Raw genomic sequence first — 18,793 nt, 5'->3', positions numbered from 1 at the left:
TTCACACAGGAATACATTAATCATTCATTTCAAATATTCACAATATACTGAATATGACTGTGTTGTCTTTTTTTCTCCTGTACCCTTTCTAGCCTACTATAATTGACTGGTTGCCTGGATCAGCAGGTATAAATCATTAGCTTTTTGTTTGTACATTTTTCATCCGTTGATCCTTCAGTCCTTTCTGTTTATTATTAACGTGACACTACCAAGTAAACTGTCAACAGCTGTCTCTGTTTCTTTGAATTTTTGCCACCAGTGCTGTTTGACAGGTAATGAAGAGCAGCTGGAAAAACAGCAGATACCTTTGTTGGCTCACTTATCACTGCTTCTCTGTGGTCTGTTACAATTATAAACCATGATGTGAAAACAAAGAAATTCTCAGTGCATCCTACTATTTTAGAGTTAATATTTTTGTCTTTTTCATTAATATAAATCATTTTGAACCATAAATATTCAGTTTTTAATTTAGATAATATTAGGATATATTAGATTTGCCCTTCCCCCAAGTGGTAGAATACTGAAAAGTGACACAGAGCATCATAAAGACAAACTAAGTCATCCCTGACAGCAGATTTGTGTGCTTGGTATAATCTGACCACAAGTTAATAAACCATGCTACCACTGAATGAAATGCTTGTTTCATTTCATAACCTTTCCACCATATTTACCAATCCCCACCAATGACTTGGGATTTAGTTTTGCATATGCAAGTCTCATCGAAACCAAGAATTCACTTTGAGATGAGTATCTGATACAAAAAAAGGTGGAACACAGTTGGAGGAGAAACATCTTTTTTTTTGTAAAGAGGATTTTCCCACCTGTATTACAGGTAAATGTAAATGATTCATTCTCTTTCAGCTCTGTGTGTGTGTTGGGTGGAGGTGTGGGCGAGGCAAGGAGCATTATGTCAGTCCTGGTCGTGTCAGAGCCCGTCTCTGAGTAGGAAGGTGTCTCTTCCTGTCTTTGCTTTAGGCTCTCTGCATTCATGTCTTAATTGTACTGCAGAATCATTCTATTCTCTGTGCAGTTTTTAAAGCCAAGTTAACGAACACATGCACGGGAGCCAAAAACGTCTGAAAGAGCAGGAAGCAAGTGATGAAACTGACTTGGTTTTATTTACACTATCAAACACAGAGCATCTAATTCGAAGGATGGGTGAAAAAAGAGGAGAGCAATAGATTGAGATGGAGCTAGAAAACTGGTTATGATTGGTACTCTAGGTGGTGGTATTAGGGAAACAGTGGGGCAGGAGAGCCAGGACTTAGTTTGCGGTCGTAGCTGCGGGTCAGGACTGATGATACACTGCTCACTCTGCATTTCAGCATCTATTTCCTTAGGCCTCTCTTGGTCCTCTTGGATCTGGTGAAAAAACAAGTAGAAAGGTCACATGCAGGCAGACATCAGGCCTGACTTGTTCGTCCACAAAAAGCAATGAGAACGCACATTTAGCTGACACTTTGAGGTGGCAGAATCGTCTACCGCGCATTCCAAAAATAACAAGGCGAAAAGTACATGGTGTGAGATACGCTCAGTCGTCCCAGAGACTCTTTTTGGTGTGTCTGTGAGAGGTGTGACAGCTGACCTGCTTGTCTGCCACACCCAGCCATTCAGCCAGCTCTCCCAGTTGAAGTAAGTGACAGAGCCCTCGGGGGGGTCGTTAACTTTTTATCACAAGCAAAATAAGAGCCAGGCTGTGACAGGGAGGAGACGGGGTGTGGTGCTTGTCCAGGCTCAAAATTAGTGATGAGCACTCAAAGGGTTGACGCACATACCCTCCGTTGCGACAAATCATCGTGCACAGAGGCAGGTGATGGTCTTCTGTCAACACGACCATTTATATGAAAAATAACTTGCAGTCGCATGCTGTGATCAGTTATAGCTTCTTTTAAGGTTAGCGTTAAGGTTAAAACTTAACTGTTTTGTCTGTGGCTCTGTTGCTCTGTGGCTCTGTTGTGTCCTCTGTATTCTGACAACACTGAGGGGCATTTGTGCAAAATTTGGCAGCCTGTCCTCAGGCCAAAGTACAAACTTAACAAAAGATTAACCAGCTTTGTTTCAGTTGTTTAACCTTAACGCTAACCTTAAAAGGACACTCCTCCAATTCCACACACACAGTTTAGTTTACCTGTCATGGGAAGACATATTGAACCCGTGCAAACTGGAGGTTTTACAAAAGCTGATGTCCTAAGCTGGGACACTCTTTTTCTCTGAGGCCATTTCACTTGACAGGTAGAAATAGAGGTTTTGTTAGTGAGATTAAATGTCAAAGGGAACGCAGCTAGTTAGTATGCTAAACAGAGGCAAAGTAGTAATGTTTCCTCATGCTGTCAGTAATAGCAACACCCAGAGTAGGGAGCTGATTCGCCTCCAGTTGGACAGTTAAATTCCTGTCGAGCATCCTGCATTCAGTCAATTACGTAGACTAGGTACGTAGTGTGCGAGCAGATGCACCTGTGTGAAAAATGTTTGTGTCATCAAGAAGAGAAAGAATTCAGAGTTCATTCTCACGTTTTCTGATGATCGCTGACACGATTCCTCAGCACATTAATCTGGAACAAAGAAAGCACACGAATGTTACTCAAACGAGGTTCCGGTATCTTACTTGAATTATACGTGTTGTATACCTTTGCACACACGCACAAACACACCTCATATTTCTGTCTGGTGAACTGGTACTGCAGTTCAAACTTCTCTGCCTCCAACTGGTACATCCACTCCCACAGCTCCTTCGCTTTCTCCCTGTGAGACGAAGAAATGTGAGACTGTGCGGTTGTTGTTGAGGGATTATTTTCACTATCTCGTGTGTATCATGAAGAACATCCATTAGAAAAATATTTTATCTTTGAATGTATTGTGATATTTCTCAACTTACTTGAGCTTCTCCTGGCTCAAGTTCTCAATGTCCAGAGATCTGCGTCTTTCACTCAGGATCTTCTTCTTCTTCTCTCTCTCAGTCTGCCTCTTACCACTCCGTTTCTCTGTCTGTGGAAAAGTGAAATTCATGGCTCTGGGCTACATTCCTTAAATTTTACTACTTTAACTTCTTGGAAGCCCCCATCACAAAGCCTCCACTTGCTCACCAGCTTTTGCATGTATCCTCCAAAGTGGAGGCTGGTCAAGGTTTTCTTCTTTTTAGCGTCATCCTCTGCTCTCCTCTTGGCTTCCTCCTCCTCCTTACGAGCTCTCTCCTCCTAGAGAAGTCACGGGTCAAAAGAAAGAGGCCGGGAGTGAATTGTAGGCAGCTGTATAAATTACATTACAGCAGCTGGAGCAGGACTCTACCTCAAGACGCTTCTGTCGCTCTTTCTCTCTCTCGCTGCGGATTCTTTGCTGTTCTGCTCGCTCAGAACGGCGCTTCTCCTGCACAACAAAGTAGCCCACTTTAACAGACCTTTAACTTTCTTGTGTATATGAATAGGTTTGAATAGTATAGAGCACTTACAATCCTCTCCTTGAGATGAATGAGCTCCTCTTCTTCCTTCTTTCTGCTCTCAAAATGAACCTCAATCAAAGTCTGAAGTTCCATCAGGTCCTTCTCCATCCTTTTACGATGTATATCCTACAAAAACAGGGATATGTTTCATTGGTTTCCACATAATGAAAGGAAAGAACACATATGGTATTTGTTATTCATCTCTTCTTTGGGGATTTGCTGAAAAGTATGTCAGGAAATGTAAAGAAGGCCTATTTGTTTTTAATAGGAACATGTTTAACATCAACATATCTATCCCAACCAAACCTCTGGTGATGTTTGACATTACATAATATCCCCTGAGGCAGAAACCTATGCACAGTATGTAATATAAGTAAACAGGTGATCCTGTCACTCACATCAAAATCCACCTTCTCTCCATCTGGGATCTTCGGGGGGATGAGGTTTGGCATGATAAATGGCCTGGAGATGTTTTTGTTTTTTTTAAAGCAAAAAAAACACAGAGAGCACAGTGGGTGAACAAAAGTGATAAGATAGAGTAGGAAGAAATGAGAAAAAAATAATTAGTCACTGTCAGCATGGGTGTCAGATAAGGTTAAAATTCAACATGCCAAAAAAATGTCCCTTCAATGTATTCCTGCATGTCTGTGCCTGTAAATGTCGAAAACAAACATACAAATATGAGAAGCGGCTTTCACATGACTATATGTTATTTGATTCTCTGTTTTGGTATAGATTTTATTAATCATGGCAGTATGTACAGAGATGAAAACAGGTCATGATTTATATTAAAGTCCCAAGTCATAAGATCAGTCAGAAGATACACAGTGAACCAATTCCTATTCTGTATATGAATGTCATTGTATTTAATAGTACCGCTAAACACTGATGACTTACTTTGGGGTTCAGTGTGGCATTAATGATTTGATAAGAAGATTGATACCACTCTCATATATGTATAAGATAGTTACTACTGGATTACTCTGATACTGGAGAAACCTGTAATGATTCTCAGACAAGCTCTGAAGTTATGAGGAGCATCTTTATTTTTTAATTTTTTGTGGATTTATTATTTTACATATTAAAATCCACAGGAAGTGTGAGGCACAGCACATCTAAATGTGTATCATGTTTGTGTGTTTAGATTTGACTGAGTCATAACTCAGAGGAGGAGTATGAATTCCAGCTCTCTGGTGCTTAATAGCCTCCATGGGTTGTGTGTCACAGCCGCTGCATCAACTGTGGGCCAAATTACTCATCAGATCACTTGACAACTAACCTCAACTATTGTCCTTTTCAGGTCATGCAATATCTTTTTCTTACTAATTAACCTGTTATATGCTGTTTGATTAACTGATTCTTTCAAAACCTGAAGTATAATTTTATGTGCCACAGTATTTCTCGGCTGGGAGCAGTAAATTTGCACAGAACAAGTAACATCTAATGTGCTAATCAGTGAGCTTAAGAGGTGCCGGTGGAAGGATTTTGATACCTTGGTACAGAGCCAAGCTAGGTGTTTCCTCGTGCTGTCAGTCTTTGTCCTGAGCTAAACTTAATGGCTGCCAATGGTGTGGTAGATTGCCATACAGACATAAGATAAGATAAGATAAGATAATCCTTTATTAGTCCCACAGTAGGGAAATTTACAACATGGGAGTGGTATCAATCTTCTCATCAGACTCTCTGCATAAAGAACAAATAATTTCCCCAAAACTATGCTTTTAATTTCAGAGCTTTACTTACAGATAATAGAATTAGCTCTACCATAAATTTTTGGTCTCTACAAAATACTATAGAGGATTAAATGTGTGCGTGCACATCAGTGAGTGTTACTCACTTGAATTTTGGTTTGGCTTCTTCTTCTGCAGAGAAAGAAAAAAAAGTTAAGACAAAACAAAAATGAGCTCATCCAGATCTCACACACATTTATACACACACAAGCAAGTTATGACAATGGCTTCGGTGTGCGTGCTTGTAACAGCTGGAAATTTTGTTTAGCCGAACGTTTATCTGTGCTCAGTTCTGATCCTGGTCACATCCAAGAAAAACAGATTCACACAGTGCCAGCTTTCATTTTGATGCAGTTTAGAATAAGAGCATTACCTTCTCCTTCCTCTGCTTCCCCTTCTCCATCTGAAACCAGAACAAAATGCTTGAGAGGTTTGTGTGACTGTGTTAAATGGGACAGTAGATGTTTAGTAGTAGTGTTTTTCCACTGACAGACAAAATTATATATCAGAGTGCATGAAAGGGACAGAAAGACCGCAACAGAGCACTGAGAAAATCAGATACTGTTTGCTTGTCTGTGGGGTCTGTCAAAAATGAAGTGTTGCACATGTCAAATATCAGAGCTAGCACTCTTGAGAGGTGAGAGGTGATATCTAGGGAGAGATAATCTTGATAATAAGCAGTTTCTTACCAAAGAAGGTATGGAATCTGTGACCTCTGAATGACACTCAACAAACAACAAGAGCCATAAAAACTTTAGCCTTAGTCTCTCATATTTACAATAGCAACAAGATTCCAACTAGCTGGCTGTGTGAGGCTATATTTAGGCTTTGAGCTAAATGCTGTCAGTATGCTCACAGTGACACTGGCAACATGTTTATTATATTTGGTAAATTTACATTTTGTGGAGTTAAAAGAAAAGTCAGGGGATCTCAATAGGTTTCAGAAGATGGTAGGATTCATCATCTGGGTGTTAGCATTCTAACATTAATGCAGCTGAAGTTGATGGAAATATTAGTTTTGCAGATATTTGGTCGTGAAGTATTTGTTGAAATTTTGTGGAACCAAAGTAAAAGTCAAGAGATCTCCAGAGTCTGTAGGGGTTATCATCTGGGGACCATGAATGTCTGTACAAAGTTTTAAAGTAATCCATGTGCTAGTTGTTGAGATATTTCAGTCTGGATGAAAGTGGGGGAACAACGGAGATTGCCATCTCATGAGCCTCACAGTAGGAATGGCTTTAAACTGAACTGTCAGTCTGAATGCTGCATTCACAAAGCATTTGGACAAGTCAGAAAGTCACTCTCTCCTGCCCATTGTATGAGACATATCAGGTGACAGTTGACAGGTGCTTCGTAGGGCGTTTGCTGAGGCATAAAAAGGAATGAATCTGACTAACATTAATCAGCAAGATTAACTGCTAATTAACTGTGACAGCAATGATCCAATCCTGACTAATGAGCAAGGGCCTAAGGGCTGGGAGCAATAGGAGGCCTGAGGATTACTCTCACTCAGGGGCTGTGTCTGGTATGACTAAGACAAAGACAGAGGGTATGTTCATTTGAGCTTATCAAGTAACTGCAGACTGTCACATACCAAAGTGAAGTGTGACTGAGATGGCTGATCATTTCCAGTCTGTCTGTCTCATGGTTACAGACAGAAAAAGTTAATCACCGTCACTGTGTTTTCAACACTACTCAACACTACACCCATATATTGTCTTCTTGTATAAACACAGGCTGTGTAACAACACTGACTAAATGTCTGCACCCAAAAACAACCTGGCAACCGGTGTCCAATTTTCAAACCCCTCACCTTGTTCTTCACCGGGCTCCTCCTCTGCGGCGGGGTTGCCTTCTTCCTGTGCAGCCTCTGGCAGAGAAAGAAGTTGTACAGCAAACTGACATTTCAGTGACAAATCTTGACAATCACAGGGTGTGATATTGACTCATTGCCTTATTTGAGCGATCGCTCTCCCTTGTCAATGACCTGCCATTTTTCATAAGTTCATGGTGAAAGGAATGAGATGAGAAAACAGCTGCTAAACATCTCTCTCTCTCTCTCTCTTCCCTCATTCCAGCTATTGCAGGAACTTGTTTACACTTTTTGAGGATGTATCTTCAGTGTCCCAGAGTAAGATGGACAAGACTTTGTTTAAACACCATGAAAAGCCTTGCAGAGAGATAGGAAGCAATCAGTTTCTGAATGAGCTACTCCCCTCTGGAATTAAAAGCAGATATCCCTCAAGAGCTTGTGAAGTGGTGTGTGTTTGAGCATGTGTATGTGTTTGTGATGGCACTAAACTTTCTCAACCCTGATTTGAGGTCTTTAAACTTATGCGATAAGACATTTCAAAACAAAATTGCACAGACAAGTTCATGAGCAACACGGTCAATATTTGGGAACTTTAGAGAGGGTGAGAACAAAGCAGCAAAGTCCCAAATATATGATCTCATCAGGTGATGAATAATATCTCCATTACTCACAATAAAATGAGACTGACTTTGTGGACACAGACAATGTTTGTTCGGGCATATAATAGTTTAAAGTGCTAATCCAGAAAAGTTGGATCAGCGACAGTAATATCTATGGAGGACAGAAAATGACTTTACTATTCGTCATACATAGATATAAAAATACATAATTAATGCCTAAATAAATCAATCAATACATTTGATTATTTAACAGGGAATAACATATAAAATGTTTTTCTTAATTTCTGCTTTAGAGTAGAACTACATGTAGAAGAGAAATATATTTCTGCATATATTCATTTATTATTTAGTTAGTTAGTTAAGCATGTATTTATATTTTTATTTATTTTGTCTTCCTTGGTGTGACATAGCCTGCCAAGTGTTGATTATTGTTGGTTATTTTGAGCTCAAGTATTATTTCTCAGTAATACTTGTTGGATCCTAAGTTATTAGAATCCAGGACAGTGTGCCAGAACATTTTATTTAATCATTCAAATTAAATAATAATTTATATAAATGTATTATTTATTAATTTATCATTTTTATGTCTAGTTGCTCTGCATGTGCACCAACACACCAAACTGTTGCTAGATTGGGGGGGGGGGGGGGGTGTCAGCGGTTACTTGCCCCATGTCACCAAAATCAGCCCAAAAAATTTACTGTCTATGGAGTATATCCACAAAAATATTTTCAACCCAAAAGCTCAAGCAGTACCTTCCTCTGCCTCCTCCTCCTGCTCCTCCACCTCCTCCTCTATCCCCTGCTCCTCTGCCGAGCAAAGCACAGATGCGGTTAGTGCAGCCAGTCAGCCAGCAGAGCAGCCAGCAAAACTCAGGCACACACAAAAAAAAGAGAGAAAGAAAGAAAGAAAGAAAGAAAGAAAGACAAGCTTCAAGGCTTGGTGAGATAAAGCATGACTAATTCAATATAATTATTCATGAATGTCAGTCATAGCTATTTTGGTTTAACCACAAACACCCTGACTGGCAGGACAAAGTGTGTCTACCATTCCACCTGTTTGTTGGTATTTGATGATCATGAACATTTTAAATGGCATTTTATGTTAATGAACTATGACCAGAAATCATTTGTAGATGACCCAGAACTTTGTTTACAAATGTCAGTGCTAAAGCTGTACTGCAAAGTTAAGACATTCCGTACCTTCTGCAGCCTCCTCTTCTGAATCGCACAGCCAGAGAAATACACACAGAAGGAATTTAGAAATGTAATCACGTAATGAGAATGCCTCATGTTATACACACACAGCTACTTTTGCTATAATGCCACTAATGCTACAGCTGATTACGAGCAAAAGAAAAACAGGAAACAGACATCGGCATCAAGACCCTGAGCAAATACCTTTTACATCCTGTGGATTAAAAAAATAAATAAATCTACCTACTGCAATCCTTGACTCAGCAAGGAAGTGTTTTGGTACAAACACTCTTTGTGCTGCATTGTGATAAGCCTCAAACATTAGGAGAAGAAAAAAGCAGACACCCTGTTAATTATGTGGTGCTGCATATTGCTTATATACATTGTATATGTAACAGGATTTCCCCACCTTCCCCTGCAGCTATGGAAGCTTCATGCTGACTTGACTGACCTTTCACTACTGTAATGATGAATGAGTCATGATTCAGGTTCTTACCTTCCACCTCCCTGTGAAATTCAAACACATATATGCATTACCATTCTGATGTAAATATAGCACATAGCAGTCTATCATCACATGACATCAACCACAAGCAGTATAACAAACTGCATGACAAGACAGCTATCATTACAATAGATGTAAAGAAAGCACTTTAACAGCTATATAACAGAATCTGTTTGTACATGCGCACGGGACACATGCTAAGCATATTTAAGCAGAAACAGTAGACTCTATTGTATGATACGATGCATGAAAATGAAAATTAGCTTCAACCTACTCCTCATACTCCTCCACCACTTCTTCGTTGTCCGACATGGTAGTGAGTGTTCAGGTGCGCAGCAGTCAATCTGAAGATTAAACAGACTCTATGAATTCACCTAGAAATGCTGCCCCCCCTCCCACAATCTCACCACTTCACCCACAGCATCTTTATAATAACCTTTTGCAGTGTTTTTTAGTCTGTTTTAGTTTTACATTCTTGCACACTCAGTCAGTGAAACCTACCTCAAGATGAGATGGACTGATGGACAATGAGAGCTGATGGAGAAAGAGACTCAAAGTGCAGCAGGGGGGAGATCCTCACTCTCTCTAACAGGAATGTGAGGTGAGTCTCACAGGGGCAAAGGGACAAACTGTGCGGTGGGGGAAGAGGCTTTAGGACCCCTTGTTGTGTTATTAATAAACTTTTCAGATAGCATGTACTCTCCATTATCACCATTCCCAAAAAAGGCCGCTGTGTGCATGACTGCAGGTTACAGAGCCAAAAAGATCCAGATAAGTCTGCAGTTGCTCACAGACAATGATTCATGCACACACACACACAAATGCTCACACACTCTCACCCATGTATGGCACTCTGCCACTGACAAAACACAGACATCCAACTCTTATCTACATTCTACCTCCGCTGAGATAAGTGCTGTTTAAGAGCATTGCATTGAAAGAAAGACACTGTTTCCATGTTGAGCAATTAAAATAAATTTATGGCAGACATATGTAGTAAAACATTTTATTCCTCAGACAGGCAGCATCTTGCCCACAAGGACACACAGAACAAAACTTACATTTTGGCAGATTAGATGAAAACATACAATTAAAACTCCAGACTTCCCGCTACTGTAATTCAATAAACATGGGTATCATTTGCTTTAAGACCTTCACCCATTTAAAGTGCTTGAAAGATTACACAAGGTTAAGGCAAACAGCTGAAGTGTTTTAAAACTAATTTGTCACTGCCCTTCCTCTTTTCTGTCACTTTCCTTATCCTTTGCTGAACATCTTTCTCTTATGTTTTAATGTTTGAAAAAAGACAAATTTATACTTCAAGAAGTATTGTGAAAATGTATGATAGAAGCCTCCTAACTTTAAAAGCAAATTCATCTTTCTCAGTCTCCTAAAGCTACAACTCAGCTCACTTTTTTCTCTAATTCTCCTGTCTGTTTTCCCTCTGTTTGCTTTGGCAGTTAAGAAAAAACAACATATAAAGCTTGAAAAAGCAATCAGTCAGTGGTGGAATTCATTAATCTCCCAGTTCTCTTTGTCTCTTGCCATCTTCTTAATCCTACAAATTACAAAACAGAGAGGCAAGAAATTACAACTTAAGAAATAGTTTTTAGTTTTATATTTCACTATAAACATATGTCAAAGTTGCTAGCAGCCTCAGATCTGCTTATGTCCAGACAAAGAAATATTACTGTATGCTACTACAAGCAGTGTGGGACAGTAACTCTACCTGTTGGACATTATAAATCCTTCACTAGATTTTTCCAGAGCTGGCTTTTGAGACACTGTCCTCCCCTGTGCTCTCAAACAGGCACCTCTTACTGCCGATGTCCACATGTCTCAAGTCCTATAAATAGAAAATAAAATGAAAATTATCACACGTTTCGCAAAAGCAATTAAGCCTTGACACAGCAGTGAAGCAGGCAGAGAGAAGAAAACATCTACTCTGTATATACAGTATATTGAAAATGTGCTTGTGTCTGATATTCCTCAGATAAGTTTCCCTATAAAGAATAATAACCAAAAAGATCTTGTTTTTATCCTGATATAACAGAGATGACAGTGTCCCTGTGGCAGTCTCTAATCACCACAAGTAAAACATCCTCCACAATAACAGAAGAATGAGAATAAGGAGAGTGAATGCTCATAAATGTAAGAATATAAACACTAAGACTGCCGATGAATTTAAATCACATAATAATCACAGTTGCTATTGGTAAAAAATCTTATTTTAAAAATAACAAGGCACTTAATCAAGAGAGCTTTGCTCAGGGTTTACACTCCTCCACCCCTGAATACAATCAGTGAGAGGTAACTGACCACAATCTACACATTGACTGTAAAATCTAAGACTAATATAACAGTAAGCAGGACGCTGAGGCACAGGACGCTGAGGCACATTTAACTGAAAGAGTACTACTGCCCTCTACCTGCAAGATTCTACACTTTTTATATGACACAATTTTATTAGATATGTTACAATGCAAATAGCCTGGTTAATAGGTGGCCATACAGGACTGTGTGAGGCCCCAGTTTGGTTTGTCTTGTTGAGCCAGCGGTTGATCCGGTCCGACATTCCTGATGTGAAGTGCCTGAATTCCTGGTAACATCAGAGATGTGAAATAATCAGAACCCAGTCGTGTTAATGATACCAGGGTGTAGCTGTAATTTTACATGTCACATGAAATTAAAGCTTAGCATTTTAAATAAGTATGCCTTCTATTCAATTACTCTGAATCCCCTACTATCATTATTATTTTGTTTACATCTTTCTTTTATATATGCATTTTTGAATAGTTTACCTATTGTGTTTTGCTTAATTACTAAAATTTAAGTTGAGATAAGATAATCCTTCATTAGTCCCACAGCTGCCTTAAAAAGCATTAAAAAGCACTGACAGTACATGTGCATCTAATACAGAGCTAAAAGTGGATGGTGAGCAATGAATGTACCTGTCTGGAAATTCCAGGGCTGGAGGGAGCAACTTCCTGCTTCTCCTTCTCAAAGAGACCTCTCTTCCTGGACACCTCATCCAGCAGGAACAGGGTCCTCTGGGTCACATCTGGAGATCGCATTATGTCTGACTTCTGAGCATCATATAGGAAGCAGAGAAGTCCAGAGAAAACACCATCAGTAATAATACTGCCATGTGATGTAGACAAGAAGTAGTAAGAGGATGATTGTTGCTTTGGGTGAATTGGGAAGGCCAAGTTATGATGTGTCGTGGGCTGAGAGTCTGACCTGTGCAGCCTGAGCCAGTCTCTCCATCTTCTCCTGGATGGACCTGGATGAAATCCTCTGCCTGGAGCTGAACAAAACAGAATGTACTCATGCACTTGTTCAGTTGTGTTCACTTAATTTGAATAAAACTACAATAGTTAAACATTTCAGAAAAGGTACAAAAAAATCATCTCACTTTCTCTGGAAAGACGATGGTTTGTCTTCATCTCCATGTTGGTCCTGTTCCAAATCCAAGGATACTTAGTATAAGACACACTGTAAATCATCTATGTGCATTTTAAAAAAAACTTTACAAACTAAAACAAATAATGTAATGTTTTTACTCAACTGATATGTGCAGATATGATTAAATATAGTAAATGCCACAAAGACATTGGATGCTATAAAGCCAAAAAACCTGTTTGCAGTTCAGTTTTATGGTAATCGATTGATTGAAAATTGGTTATTATTACTTTTTTAATTAATGAATTTTACATCAGGTGAAAGTAAAGTGTTATCTTACTGTGTTGGGTTCAAACTTCTTGGTGGCCATCCTCATACTTGCACTAAAATAAAATTAAACAATGCATTTAACTAAAAATAGACACACACAAAGTGGCTTAAAATAAAGACAAGGATCTTTCTTTACCTCCGCTGGAGCGGTGCACTCTCTTCTTCTTTCTTCTTCATCATCTGTGGAGGACCAAGAGTGAGACAAGTGTGTGTGTTAGCAGACCTTCCAGTCATCCAAATGTCAGCAGCTAACGAGCGGCACAAACATCCTCTTCTCTTGTGGATATGTTAGGGTGTTAACAAAGCAACCAGTCAGCAGTGGCAGCTGGTAAATATTGCTTCAGCGATTAGCATATGTGGCATAAGTGGCGCAAGCAAATTCTACCTGAACTGATAGCCTGATGGGTGTTATGAGATTAAATTGTGTTTTAACAGTCAAATAAGCAAAAGTTGATGATGGGAAAAAGTGTACATGCATGTTTGTGTGTGTGTGTGTGTGTGTGTGTGTGTGTGTGTGTGTGTGTGTGTGTGTCCATTGGGTTGATGTGTTTACCCTGAAAGATATAGTCCTGGAACTCTGTCTGATGAAGGCAGGTTTGGTCGTCTGTTCAAAGTTCCCATTGGAGGAAGAGACATTCTCGCGGGTCTGAGGTAAAGTAAAATAACTTAAACTTCACAGCAACATAGGATCGGATTCGACTGCTCCCAGACAGGAGGAGGTGTGGGCTCCTGAGCATCTAATCTACCCCTCAACAGTGTTTGTTTTATGCCAGCTGCAGGTTCCAACTAAGGAGCCAATGCTAGTTTGTTGTTGTCAGCATGAAGAATGTAACTTTCACTCATTTAACACTAGATGGTGCTGCTGTTTTACTGAATTAATGAGCAGTAGCGTTAGCACTTTGCAAGCACTTTGCAGGCATTTGACAAACAAAACATGAAGCACAGATAGTTATGTTGTAAATTATGTCATCTGACAGTGTATTTGTGTGTGTTAAACTACCTCCTGTGTGTGTCCGTTCTGAACAGGGCTTTGAGCTCCCCTGGGAGAGGGACTCTGACAGGGTGAGGGCCAGTATTCTCGAGGTGACAAGGGGGCAGTTGGAGAGCGAGGGCTCATGGGAGTCGTGCGCCCGCTGACGGTGGGACTCTTGTCAAGAGAGATGGATACAGAACTGCAACAGCAGAACCACGAGTGAACAGAAAGGTCAGTTGAAGATGATGCATGAGAAAGCAACCAGTGATCCAGGACAAACTCACAGTAAAGCTGCAGAGGATTTAAGTCTTTACAGCAACATATTTCCCAGTCTCCTTTTGAAATGTTGTTTTGAACTATCTGTCTCTACCCTTCTACAGATATTGAAGTTACTCGAATGAACACAGGTCACCATGTCAAAACACTCAAATGATAACACTGTGATCAATAAGAGGCCAACAATATCCTCAATAACCATCTTAAAGACAGAGATATAAAATGAAATCTCTCATGAAATCAGGCCTCCTTTTTTGTCATTTTTACAGAGGTCTGAATAAATGCAAGCAGCTAAAACGTCAGACAGGAGGAGCCAAAGTAACTGCAGCATGACATAATGCTAATGCTAAATGCTATATTTAGCATTTAGACATTTGTGGTTATTGTGAAGTACACTGTTCTTTGCTGCTGCATTTTAGTTTCCTTGTGTGGACTCAATAACCTTTTATCTTATGTAAAATTCCAATTTGATCTGTATTGGATCGTTCCCAATGACTAACCGACAAAAAGAACAATGGAAAATTCTGCTTGTTAACCTGACAAACGTGCGCGCCGGGTTGGACGGTGGCTTGGGATCAGGGCCTTTGCTTGACGACTCACCGTTTTCATGCTAACAAAGAAACAAACAGTAAGAGACAATCAAACATAAGCACACAGCGTACAGGCTTTTGAACAGCCACACCTTGCATTACATAACGCTGCACTGTTATGGCCTCATTTGCAGATCTACTGAATTAGAGCTGCCTGCAAGTGTAATAAAAGATAAAGTTCAAATTATGACCTTAAGCATACCTTATCGAAGTTTTATAGATCATTTGCATAGTCACTTGATTCACTGGAAGAGTGCAATTCCAGCAAAATGACAATACAAAGAGATGAGGATACAGAGTATTTCCCTCTATTTCTTCAAATTATACCAAAATTTAAATTTATATAGTATGCTTGTATCCTCGAAAAAACTATCGAAGTTGTTTTAATAGCATCTATGAATGCGTCTGTATGTGTATGACATCATATACTCTCTTTATGTCTTTGTTTGCCTAAATAATATTTGTAATCTACACTGAGTCTTTCCATCTTTACAAAACAAATGACAGTAATATCTTTCCCTGAGGTGAAAGAAATTGGTGAGCTGTTGTTGTTGTTGTAAGATCTAGAAAATGATTAACGCGATTCTCAGTCTGTGTGGGGTAACAGTATTAACTACATGCAGGTGAACTATGTACGTGCTATACTTGTGAGTCTTTATTTGTGAGTGAGTTTGTTGACTTTCTGTCTACTGTCTGTTTCTGAGGACTCGTCTGCAGTGAGGCGTCGCACTAATGACTATATGTCATTTTAGCATGCTAGCATGGCACTAGGATAGCATGTCAGCCTGTCAGTTCACCTATTGTTCGACTGTATGGGTTGGCATGAAATTCATTGTCCCCAGATGATGAATCCTACTGACTTTAGAGATCCCGAGTTTTACTTTAGCTCCAGATTAGCTCCATCTTAGATTTCAACAAATACTTCTCGCTAACTACTTGAGTAAATACCTCCAAAACTTCCCATCATGCTTAGCTGTATTTTATGTGCTAATTAGCAAATGCTAGCACGCTAACACTTACACCTGTTAATCATGTCAACATTGTTATTGTGAGTATGTTAGCATACTGATGTCAGCATTTGGCTCAAAGCACCATTGTGCCTGAGCATAGCCTCACACAGCTGCTAACCATAGTCTAGTTTTGACAGTCAAGGTGCCAAGAAGGTAAATCCTGACTTAAACTGACTTTTTCTGTATCGCCACCAGCAGGTTAAGTGTTCACTCATCCCTTGAAATAGTTCAAATGTACGACAGAGATTTGTACAAAATGTAGTATTCATGGTTCCCAGATGATGTATCCCAATGTTGTTGGTGAGCCCCTGACTTTTCATCTAGCACCACCATCAGGTCAAAAGCCAATTTTGTCCAATGTTTTGGTTTATAAATAAATACTTGCAAAGTACTGCCATCAGCCTCAGTTGATAATTTGCAATTTGTTATACTAGGTATCATATGATAGCCCCAATAGTTTTAAAAGTCAAATGGCAAAATGTTTAACTAAATATTTCTTTCACTTTGCTGAGAGGTGATGAGTGATTCCAGTCTTACTTGTCTTTTTGTGATGTTAGTGCTGGTATTGCTGCTGCTGCTGGTGCTGCTGCTGGTGGGACTGCTGGGGCTGTAAGATGTTGTTTTTTTAGGTGGTTGTGGTTTGGATGTAGTTTTCACAGAGGTAAACACACTGCCCTGCTCCTCATCCAAGTCTCCCAGTAATTCCACCCTGGCCTCTCCTCCTCCTCCTCTTCTGTTAGCTTCCGCTCCATCCTCCTCTTCCTCCTTCTGTCGTCTCAGTGTCTCCACGTGTCTCATCCTCCGCTTTTCATCGCGGACTCGCAGCATCTCCACAAAGTCGAGCTGGATTTGCTCAATGCTGGAAACAAATATGCACATGTGAATGACCGATATATGTGATGGATGGCCTCTCAGAGACAAGTGAAAGGACTTGTCAGTCCTGTGTCTGATCAGGTTTCTCTAATGAAAGGCTCTACAGTTCCTCTCTCTCTTTGAAGACTGCTTCTCCTCCAGGTACTCAGCTGGTGGGGATTTGACAGCCTGTCATGCTTTCTATGCATGGTATCAGGTTTTTTCATGTGTGTGAAAAGTATACAGATGACACACTCCCAAGGGGCAAAAGTGTAAGAATCCTTTCTATCTCTCTGCTTCTGAAATCCAACCACTAAAAAGGTGTACCATCAAAGATGAATTCTTACAACAGAAAGACAAAGGAAAAGACAGAATAATAGCAGCGGGTAAACAAGCAGAGAGAGGAAGAGGAGAGCACACATCTGTAGCAACAGCAGCCGACGTTCAGAAAGTTTTTAAATCAAGCTCGGGCAAGTACGACTCAATAAATTCAGGTTTTACTAAATCATGAGAATAACCTGCTGGGGCCCTGGGACGTCTCAGTCGTGGAATCTGTCCCAAAGGCACTGTCACTGGTGGGCGTGTCTCTAGGCTCATCTGGGTCGGCGCTGGTAGAGCTCTTCACCCTCCTCCTCCTCTCCCTCTCCACCTCCTCCTCGTCCTCCATCGTCCACTGGCGTGCCAGGCTGAGAGCGGAGTCAGAATACACACAGGGAACAAACAGTCAGCAAACATAGACACGGAACAGAAAATGAAACAGGAGTGACAATGTGAACACACAGTGAACACATGAAGAACAGTGTCCAGATAATCAGTCTACTTTTATAACATCTATAGGAATTAATCCAATAAACTGCTTGTTGGAAAGGATAGATTACAGTTATAATAACCGTTACACAAAACCTGCTTTACTTGTTCATCAGCTGTTTTATTGGTAAAGTCACAGTTGGCTGCTTGTCTAAGCAACTGTAAATCAACTATTCATTCTAGTATTATGCATGATGTGTGCAGGGAAAAAAAAGAGTGTTTATTAGTTTCTTAGTGAAGGCAGTTAGAGTGCAGCACAGGGCTGATGTTATCTCTGGACAAACGCCTTTATTCAACTGTAAGACAATATGGATAGTCCATTTATTTCTAGACCTTAACTGTGACTTTATAGTTTATTATACAAACATCACAGCAAAGACAGAAGTGCCTGTGATGTTACCAATGATACTGAAGGAAACCGAAAATAGCATAGTGTTTGAAAAGGTAATTGCAGGCTCACTAGGCTGGCTGCACAATATAAAGTTTTACTCAAGATAGGCTGCTTGGCTGCTAGAGAGAAGCTGCTTGAGTGAAGTTAAATGAATATCTACTGTCAAAAAGCAGCAGCTGCAGAAGGTGCTCTCAGCAACAGGTGTCGTACTCTCCTCAGAAAACTCACCGCCAGCAGTAATCTTACCTGGACAAAGCCGACCAGTTTTTCCGACTGAAGGACATATTGGATGCAAAATAATAATAATAATAATAAATAATAAAGTTCCCAGGCGCACTTCGCTCACAGACAGGAAAAAGTCGACTGACTGGCTGGCACTCTGTGGGCGGCAGTCAAATTACAGTCAGTGCGGCACAAAGCAGTCCACCTTTACCCCGGTGGCGTCACGTGACCACAAAGGTAAGCTACCCACCTGAGAGAGAGAAGAAAGAGAGAGAGAGAGTTTGTCCTTGTATGGTGGAAGTGTGGTAGCTATGTCATTTAACACGACCTGATGGTCCTTAAACTAACCCTGTTTGTTGGGGCTGTGGTAAAGCCTGTAATTACACAATAATTACAGGAAATAATTAAACAATAACCAAGTAGAATTGATGAAATAGAAAATCGTGGCGATGCAATTCCTCAGCAATTTAGTTATTACTGGGTAAATCAGTTAAAACATTTTCACTGATATGGGAAATCTTCAATTTAACATTTAAATAGGATTAATATGGGGCAAAAAAGTTAAATAGATATGACGAATAAAATATATACATATTCCATTTAAACATTCTCTGTAATGTGTTTCGTATGACCGCGATGAAA

The 18,793-nt window shown here is 40.0% G+C and overlaps 2 protein-coding genes across 4 annotated transcripts; both read right to left on the bottom strand.

The window, feature by feature from the left end:
* Positions 1–1,099: 1,099 nt before the first annotated feature.
* tnnt2a (troponin T type 2a (cardiac)) lies at positions 1,100–9,610 on the bottom strand. Its single transcript, XM_051070985.1, has 15 exons — positions 9,573–9,610; positions 9,331–9,334; positions 8,800–8,884; positions 8,353–8,406; positions 6,980–7,036; positions 5,540–5,569; positions 5,274–5,298; positions 3,835–3,898; positions 3,446–3,562; positions 3,286–3,363; positions 3,084–3,194; positions 2,876–2,985; positions 2,652–2,742; positions 2,512–2,552; positions 1,100–1,362 (listed from the first exon to the last, which is right to left on the bottom strand). Exons 1-15 carry the CDS (start codon positions 9,608–9,610, stop codon positions 1,329–1,331), a joined length of 939 nt encoding a protein of 312 aa, XP_050926942.1. The 3' UTR covers positions 1,100–1,328.
* Positions 9,611–10,257: 647 nt separating this feature from the next.
* Positions 10,258–18,495, bottom strand: lad1 (ladinin). 3 transcript variants are annotated; one of them, XM_051071262.1, is made up of 14 exons: positions 18,402–18,495; positions 17,250–17,417; positions 16,417–16,738; positions 14,816–14,889; positions 14,031–14,202; positions 13,584–13,676; positions 13,167–13,210; positions 13,041–13,083; positions 12,714–12,757; positions 12,539–12,605; positions 12,250–12,384; positions 11,811–11,897; positions 11,028–11,144; positions 10,258–10,856 (listed from the first exon to the last, which is right to left on the bottom strand). In XM_051071262.1, the coding sequence occupies exons 2-13, from the start codon at positions 17,396–17,398 to the stop codon at positions 11,052–11,054; spliced, it is 1,323 nt and encodes a 440-aa protein (XP_050927219.1). In that variant the 5' UTR covers positions 17,399–17,417; positions 18,402–18,495; the 3' UTR covers positions 10,258–10,856; positions 11,028–11,051. The 3 variants fall into 3 exon arrangements, with proteins under 3 accessions (XP_050927219.1, XP_018523679.1, XP_018523680.1); XM_018668163.2 differs by lacking the exon at positions 18,402–18,495 and adding an exon at positions 18,176–18,373; XM_018668164.2 differs by lacking the exons at positions 13,584–13,676; positions 18,402–18,495 and adding an exon at positions 18,176–18,373.
* Positions 18,496–18,793: the final 298 nt, after the last annotated feature.

The sequence above is a fragment of the Lates calcarifer genome, linkage group LG6 (assembly GCF_001640805.2).
Source record: "Lates calcarifer isolate ASB-BC8 linkage group LG6, TLL_Latcal_v3, whole genome shotgun sequence".
In the NCBI taxonomy this organism is placed as follows: Eukaryota; Metazoa; Chordata; class Actinopteri; family Centropomidae; genus Lates; species Lates calcarifer.
This window is presented reverse-complemented; position numbering and strand designations above follow the sequence as displayed.